At 50.2% G+C, this 27,068-nt stretch overlaps 1 protein-coding gene across 6 annotated transcripts; it reads right to left on the bottom strand.

Annotated features, from left to right (window-relative positions):
* Positions 1 to 401: 401 nt before the first annotated feature.
* MTMR4 (myotubularin related protein 4) lies at positions 402 to 25,616 on the bottom strand. 6 transcript variants are annotated; one of them, XM_057536409.1, is made up of 20 exons: positions 25,381 to 25,506; positions 24,167 to 24,205; positions 21,934 to 23,555; positions 20,405 to 20,494; positions 19,931 to 20,047; positions 19,323 to 19,405; positions 16,472 to 16,632; positions 16,261 to 16,357; positions 15,945 to 16,058; positions 14,050 to 14,246; positions 13,673 to 13,801; positions 13,048 to 13,159; positions 12,354 to 12,549; positions 11,933 to 12,118; positions 11,689 to 11,859; positions 11,384 to 11,538; positions 4,840 to 6,241; positions 3,180 to 3,290; positions 2,872 to 2,960; positions 402 to 2,654 (listed from the first exon to the last, which is right to left on the bottom strand). In XM_057536409.1, exons 3-20 carry the CDS (start codon positions 22,591 to 22,593, stop codon positions 2,477 to 2,479), a joined length of 4,248 nt encoding a protein of 1,415 aa, XP_057392392.1. In that variant the 5' UTR covers positions 22,594 to 23,555; positions 24,167 to 24,205; positions 25,381 to 25,506; the 3' UTR covers positions 402 to 2,476. The 6 variants fall into 6 exon arrangements, with proteins under 6 accessions (XP_057392392.1, XP_057392393.1, XP_057392395.1 ...); XM_057536410.1 differs by lacking the exon at positions 25,381 to 25,506 and adding an exon at positions 24,494 to 24,780; XM_057536412.1 differs by lacking the exons at positions 21,934 to 23,555; positions 25,381 to 25,506 and adding an exon at positions 25,577 to 25,616.
* Between the last annotated feature and the right edge of the window lie 1,452 nt (positions 25,617 to 27,068).

The raw sequence follows: 27,068 nt of genomic DNA, 5'->3' as shown, positions 1-27,068 counted from the left end.
CAGAGAGTAGCATTTTACATGTTTTGAAATACACTGTCTTCAGCCAATATTTTGCCCAAGACCGTTTACCCAAAGTGGAAAGAAAACGGAGGGAGCCTGTGAGGAGGGAAGCAGGAAGCAGGGTTGCCTGATCAACCAGCTGGTGAAATTTTAGACATTAAAGAGAAATAAACCTCACATGAGATGGGATAGAACCCTACAGGATCCGTAAGCATAACTCCCCTATCTGATCAATAACTAAGAATGTAGCAGGAGTTGTGCTGATAAAAAGAGAGGGCCATTTTAAAAATGGAAATGGTTGGGAGGAAGGGGTGTACTGTTTCAGTCCTTTCTCATGGTCAAAGAAAAAATGAGTATTAAGTTTTCTTAGAAACTGAAAATGAAGAAAAAGACCCAACAAAGCAGCACTAATATAGAGATTTTATTTAAATTGTATCGAGTTTTTACAGCACATTGCATGTTTGTCACAACGCAACTGCACAGTTTGGACTTTTGGCCACATCGTGTCACTTACACCCACAAGAGCTCTGCAAGGAGTATTTGATGAATACATCTGAGCTGAGAGCCCAGAGTCTCTCTCCAAGGCCATGCAGTATGTTCACTGACGGGACAGCCCCTCAAAACAGCCACACAAAGTAGACAGATACAGTCTTCTCAAACGTTGCCAATCAAAGTGCAGTGAAAGTCAAGTTAATTAAAAAGCCACTCACAACTGGCAATAAATTTTAATGACTGAGAAAATGCTTAGAAGAATTTTATGTATCAAGACAAGGAATAGTTTGTTATTTTTTCAGTGATCTCAGGAATTTCCCGGACACAAAATCTCCATTATTCAACTCCATTTAAACGAAAAAAAGTTCCGCTAGACTGACCTAGATACGCCAAAACTTTTTAGGTTACATCCATGGCAAGTATAAAAGCACAGATGCTTCTCAGTAGGGCTGAAGAAAAGGTCAGGACAAATAACAGTTCTTGTTCTAAATGCAGATCCTAGTTATTTTCGAATGAAAATTTTTTTTCTAGGAAGAAACATGAACAAGTAGCAGTTAGACGGCTACCATAATTTTAAAACAGGCTAAGCCTAAGGGTAATTTACCTTTTATACACCAACGAATTAAGGAAAATATATAAGAAAATCCTAGTGGTTTCATTATAGGTCAAGGAGACTGTATCTGTCCCAACCACAGTACATGGCTATATCACTGTATCTTTTGGTTAAGTGCCACTGGTACATATTAAGATGAAAAAACAAAAACAAAAACAAAAAACCGTTTGGTCCAAATGGACACATTTTCTCTCCCAATTTTGGTATCGAGGCTTAATTCTCTTCTGTTTGGGTTCCATTGTTAAGTGCACAGAAATAGACAGCAGCATTTGTACTGAAACCCTCACATACCAAACAGCGTATTCTAGGAGGTAAAAACCAAACACTAGATTCTACCCTCAAGGTGTCAAGTGTTCAGGATAAGAAGCAGTGTGACCCAGAGGAGGCAGCAGCCAAGGGAAAGCGGACATGTGGGAAGTGGGCAATGGAACAACAACCAAAAAAAAACAGTGTTTTATTTTCATGCCAGGAGAGGATCAAGGTGTAGCTCCCGTGTTAGCACCAGGACAACTAGGAAAAGTCAGGCGCAAAGGGTAGGGCACAATCAGCAAATATTTCACAAGGATAATTTCTGCTTTTCCCTTCTCATTCTTCACAGTGCATACCTCGAGAGCTGCCACTGAGTAACAAAGACTCCTGCCTTCACAGCTCAAAATAACTGATTTCTGCCAGGACTGAACATCAGCAGAGTTTTCCTCTGCTCCCAAAAAGGTCTCACTCCCTAAAACTGTCCCCCTAAACTGAATATTCACTGATGCTGGCTGAGGAGCCAAGTGAAAAATACAGCAAAACCTCCACTTGCTGAACCAGTCTTTAAACCAAACTCCACAGAAAGACAGAACTAATGCAACTAGAGGGAGTGCCTCTAAAGACTGAGCCTTCATGCACAGACACAGAGCACAGAGGTACAGGGTATAGTTCATTTCAAATAGGATAGGAATCCCTATCTTATATACTATAATCTGCCTTTTTCAAGGTGGAGGAGAGATGGATCTGGTTATCATTTGGAGTTTGGTTATACATATGCCTTTCTATTGCTGTTTGGGGCACACATCACCAGGCAGTATCTATGAAATCATCATCTTGTGACCCCAGGAGAAAGAAACTGGAGCCACCAACTCAACGTTAAGCTTCCAGACTCTGGGTCTGGATCAGGACCATTACCCCAAGGTAAGGGTCTCACCAGTAGAGGACCTCCTGCCAAATTGGAATTCCTCTGCTCCAGTCTCATGGTACCAAGGAGGATTTCTCAAGACTGTATCTTTGAGCTCTGTGATTTCATGAGCCACACCAAGGAACCTTCAAAACTACACCTGAAGCAGATCCTCCCTTCAAACCTGCTAAAACTGTACAGGTCTTCTCCTCTGGCATTCAACTGGAAGCTGTAGCAATGGGTTTCTTCAGATGTTGGCTCATGAGTTCCCTGGCCCGAGATACTTGGATATGTTCGTAACATGAGTTACAGACGAGAACTGGATCATAGAGTTGTTGATCAGGAATGGGCAACTTCAGGTGGCAGCAGCCAGCACAAAATACATTCCCACAATTTCTGCCAAAGCACAAAGAGGGGAGAGTTCATCAGAAATGCCGATATACTGGGAATGAATGATACTCTAAAAGGCCTTACATGATTAAAGAAAAAGTTGGGAGAAAACAAAAATAGTTCCTATTAAGATATCTCCATTTTCAGGTTAACTCAGTTTAGTTCATAACTATGTCCCTCAGCAGGTTTTACGAGCCATACTGAATCATAGGCAACATCTTACCTGCAATGGTGTCTGCGTTTGGCCAACCAGAATTCACAGTCACAATTATAGCAATGTGATGCCATATGGTCTGGAACCCAGCGAGTCACCTAATAGAAGGCACAAGGAAAAATCCCAGGTCCTTGTCAACAGAGTGGAAAAGCAACACTGCAACAAGGAAAGCATCCCAGAAGAAAATGACAAGGCCTAGGCAGCTACTACTTCCCTACAGAGAGACTCATCTGGGGAAGAACATGTCACTCATCTCTGAGAAGTATGAGAACTCACTGGCTTGCAGAAGTACCTGCCACATATTTGCCTGGACATACCTCAGTCTCTTTCTTATCAACAGGTTCCCAGCTTGCTTCTGAAAGGCAGTCTTCACTGTGATCAGAACCAAAATCTTCTGTATCACTGCCATCTGACTCCTTCAAACACGTCTAAAGGAAAAGCAAAGGCATCACCACCATCATCTTCATCATCGCTAACATTTATCGTTTACTATGCATCAGGCACTGTTCCTAAGTGCATCACATGCATGAACTTATTTAATTCCTCACAACAATCTTATGTATGCTATTATTATCCCCATTTTACAAATATGGAAACTAAGCCATAGAGAGAGTTAAGAGCTGATAATAGGTAGTAAACGTGGGACTTGGACCTAGTGTTCCAGCTTCAGACCCGTGCTCTTAACCAATATGCTCCATCACAGCAAGGAAAGAATATTTCTCCTGTTACATTCTAAATCAGGAGTTCACAAACTACGGCCCACAGGCCAATTTGGCCCACTGCCTGTTTTTGTAAGTCAAGTTGGAAGACAGCCACACTCAATTCATTTACACATGGTCATTATGGCTGCTTCTGTGCCACGACAGAAGAGCCTAGTAGCTGCAAAAGAGATTATATGTCTCACAAAGCCTGAAGTATTTACTATCTGGCTCTTTACCAAACAAATTTGCTGACTCCTGTTCTAAACCATCACCCTGAATAGTAAGAAGTTGTTAGCCCTGACCACCCCACCAGCAGAGAAGTGGGCAGCAGGCAAGGGGGAATGTCCTAGAGCTGGCTTCTAGAAGCTCCCTGAGGACTGCTGTGCCAGAACCCAAGGCCTCCCGACCCAGCGAAGCCTAGATGGTCCTCATAATCTCTCACCTGGCTTATTCCAAAACGTCCTAACCAGCCTCCCCACCTGGGTTTCATCCGCTTGACACACTGTTGCTAGGGTAGTAGCACTCTTTTTAGTACTCAATTTTTTTTTTTTGGCCCTGCCATTCGGCATGCAGGATCTTAGTTCCCCGATGAGGGATCGAACCCATGCCCCCTGCGTTGGCAGCGCGGAGTCTAAACCACTGGACCACCAGGGAAGTCCCTCTAGGGTAGTACTCTTAAATGCAAATCTGATCATGTAACTCACTAGCCAAAACTTTTATTGCCTTGAGGGTAGAATCCACACAACACAGGCACTCAAGCTGACCTTTCTCATCCCTTTCCACTTCCCAAGGTCACCTCCCGCCGCACTACCAACTCCCTCCCTCACAGTCCCAGCACAAGTGTGCACGCATGCACACACACGTGTGCGAACACACACACACCCCTTTATTCAAGCCATACCGCTGGAGTACCTATTGCCTCCATGCTTCTGCAAATGGTATTTCTTTTTCACTCTCTACATGGCTAAAAGCGACACAATCTTCAGCACTCAGCTCAAGCATTAGCTTCTCAGGAGAGCCTTCCCCGACCTTTGACTCCACCCAGGCCCCCAACACCTGATGCTTCCCTCAACACTTAAGAACAGCATTCTAACTGTCTACTTGTCTCTCCCAATAGACTGTGAGCTCCTTGCGAGCAGGGACTGTGTCTTTCATCCGACAGCCCAACCCCCTAACTCTGGCACACAGCAAGTACCCAGTGAATGGATATGGAATGGGCGAAAGGCTGGACGGATGGACAGAACGAGTGGCTGGGTGGCAGTAGGTGAGTACTTACAAAATCATCCTCATAGTCCATGGGGGGCTCTGCTGGAGGGGCGCAGCAGTGGCGGATATCCAGCCTCATCTGCAGCTCACGCACCTGTCGACGTAGCTGTTCCACCTCTTGCTTGTACCCTGCTTCAATCTGCCGTAATCTATGCTGGATCACATCCGTGGGAAAGGGGAGTCCATCGTCATCCAGGTAGAGAGGAGGCACTGGAGAAGGGCAGCTCAGGGGAACGGGCTTCGTGCTGGAGACCTGCTTTGGGTGACCAGACAACCACATCTGGTTGTTTTTTCCTCCTGGACCAGTACAGTGTCCATTGGAATGACTAGAACAGACCGGTGACCTCACCCCTTCTCTCTGAGCCCACTGTCCCCCAAAGTAGGACCCTGTTGCCCGCATCTGCTTACTGCTCGACCTCTTGCTACAACAGCCATAGGAAAGCAGCCGCCGAGGGGTGGTCTCCCCACTCGGGAATGAAGTCACCATCCCTTGGAAGCTGTCCCAGTTGGACCCTAAGAAAGAGAACTCACTGATCTGGCTCTGAGAAATTGGCTTTCGGGCCAATTCCAATGGCACCTTTCCAAAGCGAGGGTTTTCCAATAACTGCCCGTTCCTATTATTCCCTCTTTTGCCCATGTCTTCTTCCCCCTGAATCAGATCTGGCACAGAACTGGGCTGTTCCTGGTGGGAGACACTTGCCACAGACCCTGGGGGGTCTTGGTTGAGAAAGTCAGTGCCTGGGTCTGGAGGAATTTGGCAGGTAGCGCTCGGTGGGTTGCAAAGGGTGCCCAGCCCGTGAGCTGGAGCACCTCTGGAGGGCACACCTAGCACAGAGTCTAGCTGGGCCTGCTCGGGGGCACCTGTGAGGGAGTCCTGGGAAGACTCAGGAAAATCACAAGCTCCATCACGCTTGCTGGAAACAACTTTAGAGAGTGCTCGGACAGCTGCTTTTTCAGGACAGTGTTCAGGTGGCTCCTCTGTGCCACCTAAAGTCCTACCCAGCTCATCCTGGGCAGGAGGGTCGGGAGCTGGTGCCTTAGTCTCTTCTAGGACTTTGATCTCAGGATCAGAGGTGCCGCCCTTCGTTTCCTGGGGCACTGCAGCATTAAGCAGTCTGTAACTTGGAGAAGAGCTTCTGTGACTCTTGAAAGGTTTATTGCTCAAGTAGTCTTTCTGGCTGCTGGGCAGAGATGGAGGAAGAGCCATTTCTCCTACAGTCTGCTGAAGACCTCCTACCCCAGATTCCACGAAGGTTGTCTCGGATCCCTCAGGATTGCCATGCCAGGGCTCCAGGCCTACTCTGGCCTCCTGACAGTGGTTATTCAGGTTAGGGTCACTGGATGTGCGCGTCAGGGGGCTGCTTGTGTCACAGGCAGAAAGAAGATCATCCATAGATCTCGTTTTAGGTAATCTGGAATGACAACACACCACCTCCAGGTCAGGAACTGAGCTACCTCCCATATACAGGAATTGGGTCATCAAGGCAATCAAAGCCAGAGTTCACAAGAAATAACAACATTTAAGATTACAGATGACCAATGTTCACTGCAAAAAGTCTGCTCTGCAAAAAGTGGAGGACATGAATTCCAGAACCCAGGCTCTGTCCTCAGCTTTCATCAGTCTCACCCCACACAGTTTCCCTGGCAATCTCAACCACTCCCGTGGCTTCAACTGCCTTCTAAGCTGATGCCTTCCAAATCTACCCTTCAGGCCAGGACTACACCTCGGCCTCACACCTAATGTCTAACTGCCTCTATCGCACATGGCAAGACAGAAATAAGGTGGGTTCTGGAGCTTGACGATGCTGGCTCTGACACTGATTAGCTATGTGACTACAAGTAAGCTATTTAACCTCTCAGACACTTGGTTTCTCTCCTCCATAAAATGACAATAAATTACCTTGCAGAGATGCTACAAGGATTCAAAATATAGGCAACCAACCGCAAACTTATTAAGACTACACTCACAGGACTTCCCCAGTGGCCCAGTGGTTAAGACTCTGCGCTTCCATTGCAGGGGCCCAAGTTCGATCTCTGGTTGGGGAACTAAGATCCCACATGCCGCGGGGCGCGGCCAAAATAAATAAATACATAAAGACTACACTCACGACTCCTCATTTTTACAGCTTTCCTTATTATAAATTATCCCTCCATCACAGGAATAACCAGCACAGCTTTTTACAACCACTTAGTGGCAGCGTGCTCCTCTGAGTCCCAAGTCACCACGGAAACTTCCCCTAGTATACAGCACTCAAAGTTCTAGAGGCATTCTGGTACACCAAATGGGTAACAGACATTTTCAAGAATGACCGCCCTAATTTTTAACACAGTTCTAAAGTCCTTGGAGCAACAAAACTTGAGGGAAATTTGCCAGGAAACAGTGGAGACTTCGCTGGACTCCTATTTTCAGATGCCTCAGTCAGCCCAGCCCACACTGAAAAATCCCTCAAAGGTGGAGTTACAATAGAGCTAGCTGATTTTTTTTAAGTGTTTGGTTTTTGAAACTTATTAATACTTCTTTAAAAGTATTCTTGTGTTTGATTTTACTTTCGTGATCCATGTGTGTTTGTGTGCTAACAAATTCCAGGAAGGCAATAACGACAGTTACAATTACTGTTTCTGGAGTCCCACAGCCAGAGCTTGAATCTCACAGCTTGGCAACTTGTTAATTTTTTTCTTTTCTTTTTTTTTTTTTTTTTTTACTTTTTATTATGGAAATTTCAAACATACAAAAGAAGTAGAGAGAAGAGTGTGAAGAAATCCAATGTACTCTTTATCCAGATTCACCAATAGCAACAGCCTGCAGTCCCCCACAGCTGACTCCTATGTACACCAAAGGTCTAATTAATAATGCTGGTAGAGACAATAATGCCTGAGGAGTTTGGAACCATGAGAGAGCTCATCCAGCTAACGTGGTCAGGGAAGGCTACACAGACAGGGTAGGATCTGAGCTGGGGAGAGAAGAATGTGTTGTTGCACTTTAATGGAAGAAGAGGAAAGAGAGCAGGATGTTTCTGATCTAGGGAAAGGTAGAACCGAAGGTGAGTCCGGTCAGCTGTTAGAGAAACCATTTCCTTTAAAACCCTTATACAACTACTCTAAATCCAACCCCATCTCGAGCTGCCTGCAGCACACCTCCTGTGTGCTGTCAAAATATTTCAATCCCAACCTGCCTGTATCTCCTCCTTCTCCCCGAACTGACGCATCTTCTCAACTTTCCAGTGTCTATAGGTGGTACTAATATCCTCCTGGTTTCTAAGCTCAGAGACTTGGGACCTGTCTTTGACTGGCCTCTTTACTCTTCACTTCCACCCTTCAATGTTCAGGCAACTCCACAGACTGCTAATGACTTCTCAACAACATCTGAATTTAATCCTTTCTCTTTTCCAAGGACTCTTCCTTTCATATCTGAATTACAACAGTGCTGGCTGGTCTCTGTGCCTCCAACTACACTGCTCACTGATTAATTCTTGAAAAATCCCATTGTTACCAGGTCACGATGACTTACTATTGACAACTGAATCAAAATAAACTCCTCAGGGGCTTCTCTGGTGGCGCAGTGGTTAAGAGTCCTCCTGCCAACGCAGGGGACACAGGTTCGAGCCCTGGTCCGGGAAGATCCCACATGCCGCGGAGCAACTAAGCCCGTGCGCCACAACTACTGAGCCTGCGCTCTAGAGCCCGTGAGCCACAACTACTGAGCCCATGCGCCACAACTACTGAAGCCCGCGTGCCTAGAGCCCATACTCCTCAACAAGAGAAGCCACCACAGTGAGAAGCCCGTGCACCGCAACGAAGAGTAGCCCCCGCTCACAACTAGAGAAAGCCCGCGTGCAGCAACGAAGACCCAACGCAGCCAAAAATAAATAAATTAGTTAAATAAATTTATAAAAAACAAAAAAACAAAATAAACTCCTCAGTATAAAAGCCCTCAATGAACTATCCTGTTTATTTCCTTCTATTCCTCAAAATACCTCTTCCCAAACCCTGCCAGCTCCAGAGAGGTGGTTCTTCTTTTTAAAAAAATTAGAAACTCTCTCATGCTTCTAATTCTTTTGGACCCCTCTCCACTAACCTTGTTACCAAGCTCATAACTCCCTTTATTCCATTCATTTGTTCATTTAAGCATTTACTAAATCACCTCTTATGTGCCAGACCCTGAGCCAGGCACTAGGGACACTAAAAAGCCATGGTTCCTGCCTGGTCTTCCACGAAAACGTCTCTGAGTAAACAGTCACCCTATGACCCCTTTCTTTTTTTTTTTTTTTAATAATTTATTTATTTCTTTATGGCTGTGTTGTGTCTTCGTTTCTGTGCGAGGGCTCTCTCTAGTTGTGGCAAGCGGGGGCCACTCTTCATCGCGGTGCGTGGGCCTCTCACTATCGCGGCCTCTCTTGTTGCGGCGCACAGGCTCCAGAAGCGCAGGCTCAGTAGTTGTGGCTCACGGGCCCAGTTGCTCCGCGGCATGTGGGATCTTCCCAGACCAGGGCCCGAACCCGTGTCCCCAGCATTGGCAGGCGGATTCCCAACCACTGCGCCACCAGGGAAGCCCTATGACCCCTTTCTTACTTCTCATTTCTCTAGTAGCTTTGAACAAGACACATTCTTATTCGCTTAGATGCTAACTTAGAATTGTTCTCTAATTGTCCTCTGCCTGATCTTACAGCTTTTTAAAGGTATCTTATAGGATCAATATCTTCTATGTCTTTGGTACAGCCCATAAAACCTAGTACAGTACTAGGCAACTTGTAGGTATTTAAGAGACATTTATTGGTTTGAAAACTTAGATACTGATTTAAGGCAATGGTTGTTAAATGGGTCACAGAACTTATTGAGAATCTGATAAAAAGTTATGGCCCCTCTCCATAGAAAAGCAAACTTATGAACCTATACCCAAATTCTGCATAGTTTGTGGAAAGAGAAAAATCACAGAATTCCTGAAGCCTATCCATAGGCCTCTGACAATGGACGCAGCTCCAAAGACCCTAAAACCAGTAACTTGGGGGTTGGGGGTTTTTTGTTTTCCTTTATAATATTCAACCAATTATGTAAGTTATATTTTAATTTTAAAAACCTTCCACCAGTAAACAAAGATCAAAATTAGATATGCACATACGCTTTGAACCCAGCATTTTCATTTCTGAGAATTTATCTGGCAGAAACACTAGCACAAAAGCAAAGGTATACATATACACTAACACTACTGAACTGTATACTTAAAAATGGTTTAGGGGACTTCCCTGGTGGCACAGTGGTTAAGAATTCACCTGCCAATGCGGGGGACACGGGTTCGATCCCTGGTCCAGGAAGATCCCACATGCTGCAGAGCAACTAAGCCCATGCGCCACAACTACTGAGCCCACGCGCCACAACTACTTAAGCCTGCACACCTAGAGCCCCGTGCTCCGCAACAAGAGAAGCCACCGCAATGAGAAGCCCGCACACCGCAACGAAGAGTGGCCCCCGCTCGCCGCAACTAGAGAAAGCCCGCATGCAGCAATGAAGACCCAACACGGCCAAAAATAAACAAATTTTTTTTTAAAAAATGGTTTTGATGGTAAATATTGTATATATTTTACCAAAAAATTTTTTTAATATATACATATAAGGATTTTAACTAAAACACCCCCTATAATGATTAAAAAATGGGATAAACCTAAATGACCAACTGAAAACTGGTTATATAAACTTTGATGCACTCTAATTTTGGACTATTATGCAGCCCCTAAAAACAATAAAGCAGCTTTATGTGTGCTGTCATGGGTGACATCCTGACACACAGTGGGGAAAACAATTTGCAGAACGGTACGCAAAATGATTGTTTTTGTATTTTAAAAATGTTTCTATATGAGATTGTGAGAGTGTGGCTATATCAATGTAGAGATAAACATCTGGAAGTGCACGCACCAAAGTGCCAGCTGTGGACGCCTGTGGGGACAGGGATCAGGGAGGCAGGACTGTCATTTTCTACTGTTATATTGCTTGGCTTTTTTTAAAACCAAAGAACAGATATTACTCTTATAACTTAACCAATCTCCATTCTACTTCCCCCCAAATATTCAGCCAGAATATAACTTTAATTTTTATGTCTCCCTTTAAATTCTGAGGGAGTAATGTGAAGGCCGTTCCCCTTCTGGGAACCCATTTCTCTGACAGCCAGATGCTTCTGGAAGCTAATGCTGGACATAGCAAAGGTTATTACTAAGATAGCAAGCTCCCCATGCCTTCTATCAGTGAACATCAATCAAGACCGTTCCCACAAGCCTTCCTGAAACAGTCCTTTCTGTTCTGTTCTCCTCTCCCCTGGGTCTGTCACAAAGGGTGACAGCAGCTTGGAAAAAAGGTAACCACACTTATCTTAAGAAAGGACCTTGGGAACAATACAGAGTGCCCTCCAAGCTAACTACGAGTCTTGGGCCAAGTCTGGCCTTCAACTGGCTCAAGAGGTTCCTTTAAAATATCTCATAAAAGGAAAAGAACAGCATTTAGGCAAGACACAAAGCAGTTGCTGCCTCCTAGGGGAGAGAGGAGAGAGCAAAAAGGGCTCTTCTTACCTGTCCAGAGAGCGGCCAGAGAACTCCTGGCTCTGAGCCACCGGAGAAAGGTAGAGGTCCATGCTCTCCTCCCCGAGTGTGCATGGAGATGACGCTGGCAAGTAAACAGCTGTCCAGAGGTGCAGCGCCCGGACGTGACACACAGGGTGCAGGACCTAGGGAAGCAGCCCCGTACGTGGGTTCTGTGAGATGTTTCGGGGCCCCCTTCCTTCCTAAGCCTCTGGGCCCAAGTCCTTCCCGCTGACTCGGCCTTTTCTCCCTGTAGGTCCCCAAGACGCACCTACGGGATAAGGGTGCGGACTTACCATTTCTGAGCCTGACGTGTAGAGGAAGTTGTGGAAGTTCTTGTTGCCAGCTCGCAGAAGGGCCCACACGGAGCAGGTCCGCTTGTAAATGTTGCGCTTCTCTCGCTCACAGGGGTTGTTGGCCAGGAACGTGCCGTAGAGACAGGAGTACGTATGCTGCACCAGCTTTACCTAGACGGCCAAGACAGCTTGCACCGGGCCTGGGCCGCCAGCCCCCACCCTGGCCTCAGGCTCATGGACTTACCAGGAACGCTTCATTAAACTCAAACAGGCAGGGAAACTGCTTGAGCAACTGGTGAACAGAATCGAGCCACTGGAGGAACACAGGGCACTGCTCATTCTGGTCCTCTGCGTTCTCCTGGTGGCCGCAGCGGTCTCCGAACTTGTGCCCAAAATCCAGCCAGTCAGATTCTACTAACACTTGGAAACCCTGCAACAAAGAGGAGGTTCCAGTGTAGGGCCTCTCTGGGAAAGCTACTGTGCTCCTTCCAGAGATGCCCGAAGCAGGGGGCTGGCAGCTGCAGAGAACACGCCCAAACCTAGAAGAGGACTCAAAGCCACCCGTGTCCTCTACGGAAAGATCCCCCAAATGGATCCAGAGGGCCCAGTACCTTCCCCAAATGCCCCTTTCCCTCTGCTCTTTCCCACCCAACCCCTCCGAATACCTCCAACGTCCTGTAATACGGGTCCAGCAGTATTTTGGCCAGGGCTACGATCTGCGGCGTCCGGTCCCAGCCATCTGAGCAGTGCACCAGCACAGGCCGGCCCTCCCGGTCTACTGTATTAGCCACGAGCACAGCTGCCTTCAGCATCACCGACAGGTGCTGCAGCCATCTGGTGCTCTCCAGAGCCGACAACCAGCTACAAGGGAGCAGAGGTCACGTCTGTCACTAAGGGCGCCGAGGCTACAACAGCCTCTCTGCCAGCTATGGCCAGCCACACCTTAACAAAGTCCCCAGTGAGAGCTGAAGCTAAGAGGCCCAGCCCATGGCCTTTCTGCCAAGAGGTGTCTAGCAAGAAGGTAGGGAAAATGGGACCTGAGGTGGACAAGACACTCTTCGTATCAACAGAGGAACTTGGAAGCATCACACGCACATCTAGTAGCCACTTTCTCTCCCCAGTTCTCTGTGTCCTTGAGGACAACTCATCCAAACAAAAGGAACCCAGTGTCCTGTGGCTGTTCTAAAGCGTTGGCTGAGAAGTGGAAGAAGTGTTCTTGGAACTGGCCCACTGCACCTAGGCCCTCAGGTTTCCTGTGTCTCACACTCCCCATCTCCCCACCAGACCTTCCAAGCACGAGAAGTACTGGGTAAGGGATGAAACTGGAGGGTGAATGGAATCAGAACAGGGAACACCTACTTGCTGGGATCGGGCATCTGGCTACACACAGCGCGGAGGTACTGGAAGCTGTTCCGGATGGCGTGGATGTTGGCCATTCCCATGAATACGACCTCACAGTTGGGGTAGTACTCTGCACACACAAGAGGAGAGTGGAGCGTAAGAGCACGTCCTGGAAACAGGCATCCAGGACAAGAGCAGTCCAGTGGGCAAAGCTTCCCCGGCAAGGCAGAACACTCCAGGATGGGAACTCAATATACCCTGGAAATCTAAATACCCTTTTACCTCTGGATGCTCAAGTGCCATATACTAATAGTGATAACAATAACATTAATGACAATGATGCTCGAGTACTACTAGTAATGACAATATATAGTAAATCCTCAACAAACAGTAGCTGCTCTGTGCCAGTAACTTTATATATGTAACCTCTATCGTCCAACAACTTTGCAAGGCATGTTTCATCTCCATTTTACAGATGAGAAAGTAAAACTCAGACAGATTAAGCAATTTAAGCATAGTCACAGCCACTGAGTGGCAGAGCCCTGATCCCAGGCCAGGTTTGTTTGGCTCTTTCCGCTACACAAGCTGTCCCCAAAGCCACCAGAGCACAGGCTGGCTGCAGACACTGAGGTAACAGCAATACCTTCACATTCACAACCTCCACCCTTGGCCCGGTTGGCCACCGCCGCCGTGTAGGATCGGGCATCCAGGATCAGCAGCTTCTGGGGGGCAGCTGTGCTCTCCACTCCAGAGCATGCAGTCAGGGAGGAATCTAAACACACGCACAGCAGGGAGAAGACCCTGGGTCGGCCAGCTGCCCAGGCGCACCCCACCCTGGGGCACTCCCTTCGATGAGACCCCTCACACCCCATCACCTTTTCGTCCCCACCAAAAGACAGGGACCCAGACACCCTGTGTGTTGTCGTCTTCTTCCCACCCTCTCACTGGGGACTCCCTGGGAGCCCAGGAGGCCAAGGTGGGAGCCTAGTCCCTAGGGGGCCGACACCACCCACACCTTACCGAAGTCAGTGTCACATGCCTCGGTGGCATCACTATTCCCGGTGCTGACAGAGCCCCCAGTGGTCCTTGTCCCTGGGTCCAGGGCACAGGCTTTAGCAATGGACGTGACTAAGTACTCATCATCGGCATTGCGCCAGCCCCACCAGCTGATCTCGGGCTGGCTGCAGCGGGCAATGGCAGCCCCGTTGCGTAGGTGTCTGACAAAACAGAAGAAACCATCAGGCCCTTGGCATTCACAGTCCCCAGAGGCCTACTGCTGAGACCCCAGGGGGCCAGACCAAGATCTCCAGAGCCAAAAGGGGCCACCAGATCATCCAGGCTATGATAATAGCAACCAAAAGCCCTTAACATCTCGAGACGGCTTTACAGTTTACAAAGCACTGTCACACATATTTCTCAAATGGGCTGTGTATTCCCAAGGTGACCTTGACTCATCAAATCTGCACAGCACCTGCTCCAGGTACAGACACCCAGCAGGAGAACAAGCCTGGGCCCAGAGCATGAACAACTCCAAACCTCATGGCTACTACCTGCCACACAAACGTTTTTTTGTAAAGAACCAGGTAATAAATTTTCAGCTTTGGGAGTCACAGCCAGTCTCTGTTGCACATTCTTCTCTCTGTGTTTTCTTTTTGTAAATAACCTTTTTTTTTTTTTTTTTTAAAAGATTTGGGTCCTAGAATCTGTGACTCTGTTAGCAGGACCCAGAGACCTGCTCTAGCACTTTTTGACTTTGTGGGGGTTTTTTGTCTTGTTTTTTAAATTTTATTTATTTATTTATTTATTTATTTTTGGCTGTGTTGGGTCTTCGTCTCTATGCGAGGGCTTTCTCTAGTTGTGGCAAGCGGAGGCCACTCTTCATCTCGGTGCGCGGGCCTTTCACTATCGCGGCCTCTCTTGTTGCGGAGCACAGGCTCCAGATGTGCAGGCTCAGTAGTTGTGGCTCACGGGCCTAGTTGCTCTGCGGCATGTGGGATCCTCCCAGACCAGGGCTCGAACCCGTGTCCCCTGCATTGGCAGGCAGATTCTCAACCACTGCGCCACCAGGGAAGCCCTAAGTAACCTTTTAAAAATGTAAAAACCGGGACTTCCCTGGTGGCGCAGTGGTTAAGAATCCGCCTGTCAATGCACGGGACACAGGTTAGAGCCCTGGTCCGGGAAGATCCCACATGCCACAGAGCAACTAAGCCCGTGTGCCACAACTACTGAGCCTGCGCTCTAGAGCCCGTGAGCCACAACTACTGAGCCCACATGCCACAACTACTGAAGCCCATGCGCCTAGAGCCCATGCTCTGCCACAAGAGAAGCCACCACAATGAGAAGCCTGTGCACTGCAATGAAGAGTAGCCCCGGCTCGCCGCAACTAGAGAAAGCCCGTGCAGCAATGAAGACCCAACGCAGCCAAAAATAAATAAATTTTTTTAAAAATGTAAAAACCATTCACAGCTCACAGGCTATACATAGAACAGGATACAGGCCGGATTTGGTTCACAGGCCATGGTTTGCCAACCCCTGTTCTAAAGCAATGTTTCTCACATACACACACACACACACACACACACACACACACACACACAGAGGTCCTAAAAAGAAAGAAAGAAAAGAGAGAAAGAGAGAGCGAGAGAGAAAGAAAGAAAGGAAGGAAGGAAGGGAGGAAGGGAGGGAGGGAGGGTGGAAGGAAGGAAGGAAGGAAGAAAGAAAAGTGTGTAAACTCCCCAAAAGCCTCGTCCTCAGGAGAAAAAAAACTGAAGCAGTTTTTCTTTTAAAATTATTTCATAGCCACTTCCCTGAAGAGTGTCAATTCCCAGTCAACCACACTGCCGCAGACCTCCGCTTCTGACTCTCCTCACTGCATAAAAAGCATCTCCCTACTTCCCCGGCCCCCACCGCCTCACCTATACACAACCACAGGGACCCGCTTCCAGGAGCGGAAGGAAGCTACATTCTGCAGCTCTTTATCTGTGATCCACACGGGAACCAGCAGCTTCTGGGGGTAACTGGGGCACAATCTGAGAAGAGACCAGATGGGGTCATGGAGCTTGATTAAAGACCTGTGATCACAAGATCCCCAGGGATGGCTCTGTGGGAAGAGGGACCAGGAGCCCTCCTCCCCTCACAGAGCCAGGAGCTGTGCCCACCATGCTTTATCCACACGGGGAGGAAGTCTGGGTCTGGACAGGTGTTTTGGTTCCCCACCCAAAACCCTCTCACTTGTAGTTGCTGTTGATATGCGAGACTCTCCAGACGTTCTGCAGGTCAAAGCCCATCCTCGCAAGCTCAGCCTCCTGCCGACATCGTATGTGCTCTCCTGCAACACAGCCCCCATGCCTGTCAGCATCCAAGAGCACGAGGTCCAGGGCGGAGGAGGGGTGAGAAGCAAGAGACAAAAAGAAGTCTCCTAAAGAGAGCAGCCTGGCCTCACCTGGCTGACACAGGTGGGTGTGCTGGTCCTCCTCAGTCAGCCCCAGGCACCAGGCATGGTAGGCAAAGGCAAACAGGTCCTCAGGCTTCGCAGGTCTCGCTGTGGCCCGACTTAGCCGCGAGAGCCACTCTTGGCACTGCTTGAAAGTGGAGAAGTGGCACCTGCCAGGCAAGAAGCCACGAAGTGAGGCAAGAGGTGAGTGAGCACTGGGGCCATAAGGGTCAAAGACCCAGCCACAAAAAGGCTATGCGGAGGGGAGACTGCAAAGCAGGAGGTAAGGCATGGGGACCCTGGGGAGGACCAGGGAGACTGGGCAACACCCAAAGGACATTGTCTTTGTGATAATTCTCTTCCCAAGAACTCTTTTTTTTTTTTTTTTAAAGCTACTTTATGAAAGTTTAGTGCTTATCTTTTTTTTTTTTAAATTTTTTTTTTTTAAATCTTTCTTTTTTTTTTTTTTAAGGATTTTCTTTATTTATTTATTTATTTATTTATTTATTTATTATTTTTGTCTGTATTGGGTCTTCGGTTCGTGCGAGGGCCTTCTCCAGTTGCGGCAAGCGGGGGCCACTCTTCATCGCGGTGCGGGGACCGCTCTTCATCGCGGTGCGCGGGCCCCTCTCTATCGCGGCCCCTCCCGTTGCGGGGCACAGGCCCCAGACGCGCAGGCTCAGCAACTGTGGCTCACGGGCCCAGCCGCTCCGCGGCATGTGGGATCCTCCCAGACCAGGGCTCGAACCCGTGTCCCCTGCATTAGCAGGCAGATTCTCAACCACTGCGCCACCAGGGAAGCCCCTCTTTTTTTTTTTTTAAACCCAGAAATCCTTATTTATTTTTTAAGTTTTATTTATTTATTTATTTATGGCTGTGTTGGGTCTTCATTTCTGTGCGAGGGCTTTCTCTAGTTGCGGCAAGCGGGGGCCACTCTTCATCGCAGTGCGCGGGCCTCTCACTATCGCGGCCTCTCTTGTTGCGGAGCACAGGCTCCAGACGCGCAGGCTCAGTAATTGTGGCTCACGGGCTTAGTTGCTCCGCGGCATGTGGGAATTTCCCAGACCAGGGCTCGAACCCGTGTCCCCTGCATTGGCAGGCAGATTCTCAACCACTGCGCCACCAGGGAAGCCCCTTCCCAAGAACTCTTGTCCTTGAGACGTAAGGATCCCCTCTAATGGGGCCCGACCGCACAAACCTTCTGTTTCAGGGAGGAAAGTCCTGCCCATGTCATTCCTGTCTCCTTGTTTTTTCACTTCTGCTTAATAATGTCTCCTCTCAGCCTAGCCATGTCCTACTGATCCTCTGAAGAAAGTTGCAGTCCCACCTCTTCCTTGAGGCCTTCCGAGCCTAACCCATTCCACAGACCCCTTCCTCTGTTATTCTTAGTATGCTGGGAGTACTAAACACTAAGTTTTCCCAGAGCATATTGCCACAGGTTAAGTCTTCCTTTAGCAACTAGACTTTAATCTCCTTGAAGGGAAGGGCAATGCGGATTCCTGTTCTTAATGCCTACAGTCCTGAGTGCACAGCAGGCTCTAAACTAGGCATCTTTTTTTTTTAAATTAATTTTTATTGGCGTATAGTTGATTTACAACGTTGTGTTAGTTTCAGGTGTACAGCAAAGTGAATCAGTTATGCATATACATATATCCACTTCTTTTTTAGATTCTATTCCCATATAGGTCATTACAGAATATTGAGTAGAGTTCCCTGTGCTATACAGTAGGTTCTTATTAGTCTGGGCATCCTTTCAATAATCCTTGGAGTGATTCCTCTTTCTCTCATATCCAATGTGTCAGCAAATCCTATCATCTCTACCTTCAAAAATCTGACCACTTCTCACCATTTTGATTGCTACCAACCTGGACCAGCCACCATGATTTCTCACCTGGGTAACTGCAATAGCTTCTTAATTAGTCTCCCAGCTTCTGCCCCAGCTTTTGCCCCCATCCCTCTTCCATCTTTTCTCAATACAGCAGCCAGAGTGATTCTACAACAGACCACGTCACTCCTTTGCTCAAAACCCTCCAGTGGTTTTCTCACTTCCCTCAAAGTAAAAGCCAGTCATTATGACAGCGTGACACCCCTCTTACCTCTCAGATCTTGTATCCCACTATCCTGACCCACTTGCCCTCCACTCCAGCCACACTAGCCTCCTTGCCATTCTTCCACTGTGCCAGGCTCATACCCACCTCAGGGCCTTTGCATGCACTGTTCCCTGTCTGCCACACTCTTCCCCCAAATACCCACATGGTCACTTTCTTCAAGCCTTGACTCAAATGTCACCTTTTCAGTGCAGGCTTCTCTGATCACTTTGTTTAAACCTACAACCTTCACCCCCATAGCACTCCGTATCCCCTTTCCCTGCTTTATTTTTTAACTTTACATTACCATGATTTAACATATTTTACTTACTTACTATTTACCACTCCTACCTCCCCACTGGAATATAAGCTCCATGAGGGCAGAAAATTTTGTCTGTTTGTTCCCTGCTGTATCCCCAGAGCTTAGAACAGTCTGGCATAGAGTAGAGTGCTCGATAAATACATGTTACATGAATAAATAAATGAACCAACAACAATGTGAGCGCTCTGCACCAGATATCACCCTATGTGCTCTCAGATGCATCTTCTCATTTGATCCTTATGAAAACTCCGTAAGCATTATCCCCATTTCTTTAGGTCAAGACACTGTGGATCAGAAATTGACCCCCCCAACCCAGACAGGGTTTTCTGTTTCTTCCAAATGGGGAAAGGGAGGTAGTATTTTTCCTTTCTTGCTCCAGAGAAACCCTGCAGCAGAGAGGTCTGGACAAGACTAGGGCCAGAGGACCTGAGCGAGGCCCCGTCGTTCTCACCTCACCACTTTGGAGTCCTTGCAGGCGATGTGCAACTGGAACATATCACGGCTCTCCACGCTGTCAATCATCCGGAGGGGGACCTGGAGAGGAAAGGCAGACCGGCGCTCAGATCCCCCCACTCCACATCACTCCTCATCCCCCCCCCCCCCCCCCCGCCCAGATGATGTATCAATAGAAGAAAGGAAACCGACATTTACTGATGGCCTCCTAGGTGCCTGGTAACGGTGCTGGGTCCTCTACATATGTGACCCCAATTAATAATCACAAGAAACCACAAGGCAGGTGTTTTCACACCATATTATTAAGGAGGAAATTGCACCTCAGCTGGGTGATTGACCAAGGTCACACGGTAAGTGGCACTCTTCCAACAAAGCCACTGTGCCCCTAGAAGGGCCAGCAACAGAGTGAGGGAAAGACAGAAGAGGGGAAGGGAAAATTAAGTGAGAGAGACAGAAAGATAGACCAGCCGTTAGAAGAAGGATAATAAGAAAAAGAAGGGAACCACAACTCTTTGGAAACATGATCAAGTAGAGCATTGGAGCAATCCCACCTTGAATTTCACAGGGATTCTGGCTTGGGTGTGGGAGAACAAGACAGAAACTCACGTTGATGACAGAATCCTTGAACTTGATGTGCAGCCGGTAGTTGGAGATGGCAATGAGGGCATCTGCTGCGCGGCCCAGGAACTCCACTCCCTCACCCTGCAGCACTGTGAAGGGCACCTGCCGAGAGGCAGAGGGGCCCTCAGTCCAGAAGTCAGTCACCCCTCCATCCCCTCTCCAACCCCTGATCTGTAGGATCTCCTCTGGAAAAGCTGGGCCAAGGCAGGACAAAAGTTCTCTCCATGGTAACAGCACCAGACAACAGCTATACAAGAAAGCTGCCTTTCCTTCCCTGGGGCCAAAGGCTCCATAATGCACATACAGACAGGCTCCCCTCCCTCCAGAGACCAAGGAACAGGAAGCCAGAGCTCCCACACTAGATGCCCTTGGAGATATTTGGGTTGGGGGAGGGAAGAGAGGGTGTTTTTTAACCAGGCAGGGAGCTCTACCCACCCTGGGCCCCCAACTCTTCCTTACCTGCAGATTCTCCTCCTCTTTCACTAGTTCCTTGGGGGGGAACAGATCCTTGGCTTGGATGTACTCCAGGCTGGGGGGCCCCTCCTCACCCTGTGGGGAAGGCCTCAGCCCTAAGTCACCAGGCTCTGCCTGGCCCATTAGGCCTCATTCTGCTCCCCACCCCTCAATAAACCCACATACACCCCATACACACTTATAAAGGTTCTGGTCACCGGAGAATGGAAGAGAGACCTGGTTTGGTGGGAGGGGTGAAGTGGAGGGAGAACTCAATCCTCTTAAGCCTAAGACAAGAGTAAGGTCCACAGAGTAACTGGAAATCTGCGCTCCTCAAAGAGGGAATCTCCTGTAGAGCCAAATTTCCCAAATGAAGGAGAGAAAATGAAGGAAAAGAAAGGCGAATGTACAGGTAAGACAGAAGTGGGAATGGGAAGTGCTGCCCTGAGAAATAGGAACCAGGTGTGCAGTTGGTCACAGAGACAGGAGGGGACGCAGGCCCCTGAGGCCACTCCACTGAGGCTTCAATCTGGTGGGTGAAGGAGACAAAGAGGAGTGGGTCATGGGATTCAGTCCCATGCCTCTAGAGGGCCTTCACGGATGCTTTCAAAAAGAGGATGTGTTTTGGAGCTGAGCTTCTCTTCCAGTTAGGCCCACACTGCTAACAAGCTCCTGCCACCTGCCAAGCAACCTGCCCTGCCTGCTGATCTGAGGGGAATTCCTCAGGAATACCCACAGCAAGCAGAAGTAACTCCTTTCCCAGCCACCAGGGAGGGAGGGGAGAAGAGGGGATCCACGTGCCTGGGAGGAACCAGGGGACCCAGGACAGCCAGGGGAGAGAGAAAGGGGAGGCCTGGCAGATATTGGGGGGGGGGGGGAGGCGGGCGGGAAGGGGATAGGTAGGGATATCTGAGAGGACAGATGGGGGAAGCTGGGAAGGAGCATTAAGCCAGAGAGGGAGGAGGGGGGGCCTGGGAATGATGCAGAGGTACGGAGGCCTGCAGAGGCAGAGAGGCAGGAAAGATGGAGAAGAGAGGCTGGTTGGGGGACAGTCAAGGATAAAAGACTGGCGTGTCAGGTGAGGGATGGAGTGGTGGAAGGGGGAGGGGACTGGAGCCAGGGAGACAGCTCAGACATCCTGTGCTCCCCGACCAGCCCCCTAACGTCCCAGACGGCCTACTAGCCACATCCCACATCCCCAAGCAAGGATGCAGCGGGTGGGCCCAAGATGGAGAGGCGGAGGTAAAGAGATGTACCCCTGCAGGGCGGAGCCTGAAGATCTGCAGTCAAGGGCAGCGGCTTCAGGGCTAAAATGATGGGTCACAGAATTCCAATCCCCGGCCTTCGACAATCCCCGGCACCCGACGATTAAATCAAGTCCAAGAAAGAAAAGGGATTATGTCCCTTCCCCTGCTAGGGCCCTTGGTAAGGGGGATGGGCTGAAATTCGGAATCTCAAGGGCCAGCCCTGGGCAAGGCGGCGGGTGCAGCCAGCGTCGGGGTCCCCGGCCCGCCGCAGGCGGGGCCGGCACTTACGAAGCAGCTGAGCATGGAGCAGGAGACGCGGGCGGTCAGGCTCATGGTCGCGGGCGGTCTGGGCCAGCACACATGTCCCCGGAGCCGCTGCGCTGCCCGCCAGTCTCGGGCGTCCGCCGCATCCCGGCTGCGGGGCCGGCCAGGTGCAGCCGCTGCGGCCAGGAGGCGAGCGCGGGCGGCGGTGCTCGGCCCGCGCCTCTCCCCTCCTCTCCACAATGGAGCGAGCCCAGCTCCGCCCAGGCGAGGGGAGCTCCCCGACCTCGCCGCGCCGGGAAGGCGGGGGCGGGGCGGGTCCCCGGGCCCCGCCCACAGCCCCCTACTCCTCCCTCCCCACCACCCCTCCGCGGCGTGGGCGCGCGTCCTCCGCGGACTCCTAGGGGCTCTCAGGAGTCTGGGCTGCGGGACTGCCCCGCCCCCGCCACGGCGTGGGAGGGGGCGGCAGGACCGCCTACATCTTTTCATTTCCCATCTTCCCACGTGAGCCACCCCACACCACTCTTGCAGACGTCGGTCCCCACGCCCCCCCCCTCCTCTTTGAGTCCCCCCAGTGCCTGCTCGGATTCCCAGGATGAAGCTCACCTCCCTCCACCCGAGGCCCTTTCTAGTTTCTAGGCTTCCTCCTTTCCCTCCAAAACCACCACTCACCATTCCCCGGTCCATCAGTGTCCTCCAATCCCCTGACCTCACTAATCCCACTCCCTTTTTGCCCCTTAGAATGGACACTGGTCTAGTGCCAGTTTGGTCATTACACACTCCTGACAGGGAAATTCTCTGGGTTTTTTATAACGAGGCCCCCACCCAGCCCTACTTCTTCAGCTCCACCTCTCCCCTTGTTTCACATCCTGTGTCTTCTGGGTAAGAAAGTCCTTCTTGGAGGAGAAAGAATTTCTTAGGCTGGCAAAGAGAAGAGCTAGAACTATGGACCACAGAAGCTATGCAAAAACAAAACTCATGGAGGAGGGAGGGAGTTGGGTAGAGAGCCAAAGAATAAGGGGCAGTGATAAGAGGCTCAAAATGTCACCAAGAGTCACAGAAGGAACCGTTTGGAACCCCACACTCCCTGTCCCTGGTAACTTTCAGAAACCATTGCTTTTGTTTCGGTTTTGGTCTTGGGGGAAGGGAGGAATAGGAGAAAAACCTGACATTTTATTAAGCGCCTACTATGAGCTGGACATGTTTCAAACATTATCTCACTAAAACCATTCAACTCCCAAAGAAATGAGACTTCAGGCTTACAGAGAAAGTATGCAATTCACCCAAAGTATTTAAGTGGTGGTGCTAGAATTCAAAATTAGACCAGGCTGACTCTTTTCAGTGTAACACAGAAGAGAAAAAGGAAAGGGGCTATCAGTTGGTGGGGGTCAGGACCAGCAGGCTTTCTGAGAAGAGACCAGAACAATATCGCACACCCCCAAACACCCACGTGTCTGTGGAGGAAAAGAGCGAGTCCTCTCACCAACTGAATGCCTTGACCTGTCGCTAAGCACAGGGGACACGTGAAAGAACTAAAGAGATACAGCCAGAGCAAGGACCTGGTCTGGACCCAGGCTTGTAGCTCCCCACTCCCTTCTCATCTCACTGCTTCCTCCTCCGAGCTCTCCGGGGTTAAGGGGTTCCCTGAACTTGGGGTGAAAGAAAGGCAGTTACAGTTAGTGGAAAATTTATGGGATCATTATAACACACACACACACATACACACCTCCCCCAGTGATATTCTGGGCACCTTGAGGGTGCTCTCCTTCTATATATTCAGTCAGCTGTTGCCTACAGTAGCTTAACAGACAGCAGGACCTTGGAGCTAGAGGAGCCCCACAGTTTCAGTGGAGTCACTCCTGATACAGCACCCACAATATTCAAGGGGCCCAGTAGGAAGTACAAGGATCTTGATATAAAGGAGCCCTGGCTTTTCAGACCAGAACAGAGAGCTTCACCCAGGGACCAGGAGAAGCAAGAGAAGGGCCATTATGAAGAGCTAAGGGAGCCAGTGGTAGTGTGGGGAAAGCACGGCATAGCACAGGCCGAAAAAGACGTCTAGAGGCTTCCCGTCCCAGTGCTGTATATCGGCTGATGTTTTGCAACCTAAAGAAGCCCTGATTTATCTCCAGGGCAGATGAACCTGTTTAGTTGCTGAACAGAGTAGCCTGGAGCTCAAGGTCCAGGAGGGGCGGGCAGCTTCATGGAGAAAGACACAAGGATTACAGAAAACACAGTGGTCTGAGGAAAGAGTACTCACCATTCTACCGTGGTGAGGGTCCTGGCTACCTGCTTCTCACTGTAAAGAGACCGAGAAACATGAGCACAAAGAGCAACATTAACATCACCATAGAAACAACAAAGGCCACACATCTCCTGAACTTCCCCACAACTCTTATTTGCCTTCCTCGCAGGCTGGATTCTCCAGCCTCTCCACAAGTCACCATGCTAGACAGAGGCAATGGGAGCTACATAAGGAGAAGGCAACAAGCGACTCTGCAGGGCATGAAGGCAGCCATCAAGTTCTGGAGCAGGACTCGAGAGTCCTGATTCCCAGTCCCAGAAAGAGAAGTAAAACACTCCAAACCCTGTCCTTTGTGGGAGAGCAAAAGAACTGCAACTCTGAAGAGACAGAGACTGCCCAACCAGGGCTCACTTCTGGCCCTGGTGGGAACGTGAATCCACAAGAGCGCTCTGCCAGCCTCTGAGTCTGGGAGTAGCACCCACCTGACCTGTTTGCTGGGGGCAGAGTCCAGAGCAGAGGACAAGAGGGAGGGGACCACAACCTATGATCAGAAGGCAGCAGGGCTGGACATGCCTTGCTGAGTGTACTTGACACCAAGTGGGGTGCAGGTTAGTGGGAGGAGGCCACACAACGGGGACAGAATCAGGCCAGTGCAGGCCTCAGAGTCAGTACCTGTCAAATGGGCCCAAGCAACAGGAATGTCAGGATGGGCCTCCTTGGCCCACTTAGGGAACCACTTAGGGAACCAGGCCCAGGTTTCACTGACATTTTTCTTTATGCCTGCTATCCGAGCTCAGGGGCAGTCCAGCAGTGCCCCGCAGAAGGCTGTGGGGATAAAAGTCTCCATCTGTGGCCCTACCCGCCTCCGTAATCACAGCCCACCCTCCCCATGGGGGAGCCAGCAAACGGCAAGCCAGAGGTGCTACCTCACCGCCCACTGGCAAGCAGCCTCAGGGAAACGGAGAGAGGAAGAGACAAGGACAGGCCTGGGAGGCCCAGGGTTCCCGGACCCAGGTGGTCTGGCCACGGGGCGGGGCGGGGGGGGGCGGGTCAGGCTGACAGGGGAGCCCAGGTACCCAGGTTCTAGAGGCGGAGCCTAAAGACTCGGAGGCGGAGCCCCGAATGACAGAAGGCGGGGCTCACGAAAGCCGGTGGGGCCGGGGCGGGGCCGGGCAAGACGCGGTCGTTGTGGCTCCCAAACTGGCAGTGCACGGGGCACGGTGACTCACCCAAGTGGCGTCCGCCCGACCCTCCGAGGCCGCGCTCTCACTACTTCCGTCTCCCGCAGCTGCGGAGGCCGCGCAGCTTCGACCCCACCACGGTGCCCCTCGCCCCAGCCAATCCTATCTCTGGCCTGTGCCCACCCTGGCCAATAGCCACACCAAGTCCCGCCCTGCCCCCCCACCACGCAGCCACCGCCCTCACTCTTCACGCCGCTCATTGGTCAAATGGGGCAGACGCCCTCCCAGCCTTTAGCCTATCGGGTGCCGGAAGACGAGACTGTACCTGGAGGGAGGAGGCGAGGCGCGGGAGAGAAGACGCGACCAATGGGAAATCACAGCGCGTCCCTGCGGTAGCCAATGGGAGAACAGTAAAAGGGGGGCCGCTGGCTAAGGCTCCAGGGGCCGGAAGTGGGGGCGGTCTGTCGCCTACTGGTAGCGCAATTGAAGGCGGGGCCTTGTAGGGACAGAGGCCTTACAGCCACTTCCGGTGACCACCCCGCCCCCGGGTTACTTCTCAAGTAGATCTCCGGTGGCACCTTAGTTCATCCATTTTCCGTTTTGGTTTTGCTGCGGTCATCCGTCCCAAAGCCGGAAGGGAGAGAAAGACCCCGAACGCTAAGAGAGGAGGGAGGGCTGGGCCTGAGGCTCCGTCTGGGTCTTCGACTGGCGCGGGGGGTAGGGTTTCCCTTCTTCCGCACCTTGACGTGTTCCTCCAACCTTCACTTTTCATCCGCGATCCGACCCTGCTCTCCATGACCTGAATGAACGGTGCCTTCAGTTTTGAGAAGATCTCTCACCTGAGAAATAGGACTGAGACTGCCACGAGCTAGCTGCGACCTTCTGGTCTATAAAGGGTGTGGGGAATAGGACTCCCCCGAGGATCTAACTCTTCGCTCCTCCCTTCCTCTCTCTCACGGGGAGCCAGAGCAGGCAGCAGGGCGGTGGGTGGCCGCTGGAGGTCGCCGTGGCCCCGAGATACCACCAACCCGACAGAAATGGAGAACAGTTGATTCAGATTCTTAACCGATAGCTTCAGTTCAGGAGTGGGCCTGAATGCTTTAATAGCAGGCCCCAGGGCCATTATGTCCTCACGCGTCTCTTACAGGACACTGGGACTTTTACTACATTTAGTAAATTCCAGGAAAACTGGAACCTTACCTGTGTTCAGTGCTTTAACTCCAAGGTTTAAAAGAGTGTTTGTTGGGACGTCCCCGGTGGTGCAGTGGTTAAGAATCTGCCTGCCAATGCAGGGGACACGGTTCGAGCCCTGGTCTGGGAAGATCCCACATGCCGCAGAGCAACTAAGCCCGTGTGCCACAACTACTGGGCCTGCGCTCTAGAGCCTGCAAGCCACAACCACTGAGCCCATGTGCCACAACTACTGAAGCCCGCGTGCCTAGAGCCTGTGCTCTGCAACAAGAGAAGCCACTGCAATGAGAAGCCCACGCACCGCAATGAAGAGCAGCCCCCTCTCGCTTCAACTAGAGAAAGCCCGCGTGCAGCAACGAAGACCCAACGCAGCCAAAAATAAAATTTAAAAAATAAATAAATAAATAATATAAAAATTTAAAAAAATAAAACAGGGGCTTTTCTCGTGGCACGGTGGTTGAGAATCTGCCTGCCAATGCAGGGGACACGGGTTCGAGCCCTGGTCTGGGAAGATCCCACATGCCACGGAGCAACTAGGCCCGTGA

Source organism: Balaenoptera acutorostrata, chromosome 20, assembly GCF_949987535.1.
Source record: "Balaenoptera acutorostrata chromosome 20, mBalAcu1.1, whole genome shotgun sequence".
NCBI classification, from domain to species: Eukaryota; Metazoa; Chordata; class Mammalia; order Artiodactyla; family Balaenopteridae; genus Balaenoptera; species Balaenoptera acutorostrata.
The sequence above is the reverse complement of the archived record's forward strand: the minus strand, read 5'-3'. Positions and strand labels throughout refer to the sequence as shown.

Bases quoted from the DNA above. Each gene is read 5' to 3' on its own strand.
- MTMR4 (XM_057536409.1), bottom strand. From the start codon at position 22,593: ATGGACCGGGGAATGGTGAGTGGTGGTTTTGGAGGGAAAGGAGGAAGC. The intron at 11,860-11,932 runs GTAAGTCCATGA...TTGGCCGTCTAG, and splicing joins AGTTTAATGAAGCGTTCCTG to GTAAAGCTGGTGCAGCATAC. The intron at 2,961-3,179 runs GTATGTCCAGGC...GCCTTCTATTAG, and splicing joins TTGATAAGAAAGAGACTGAG to GTGACTCGCTGGGTTCCAGA.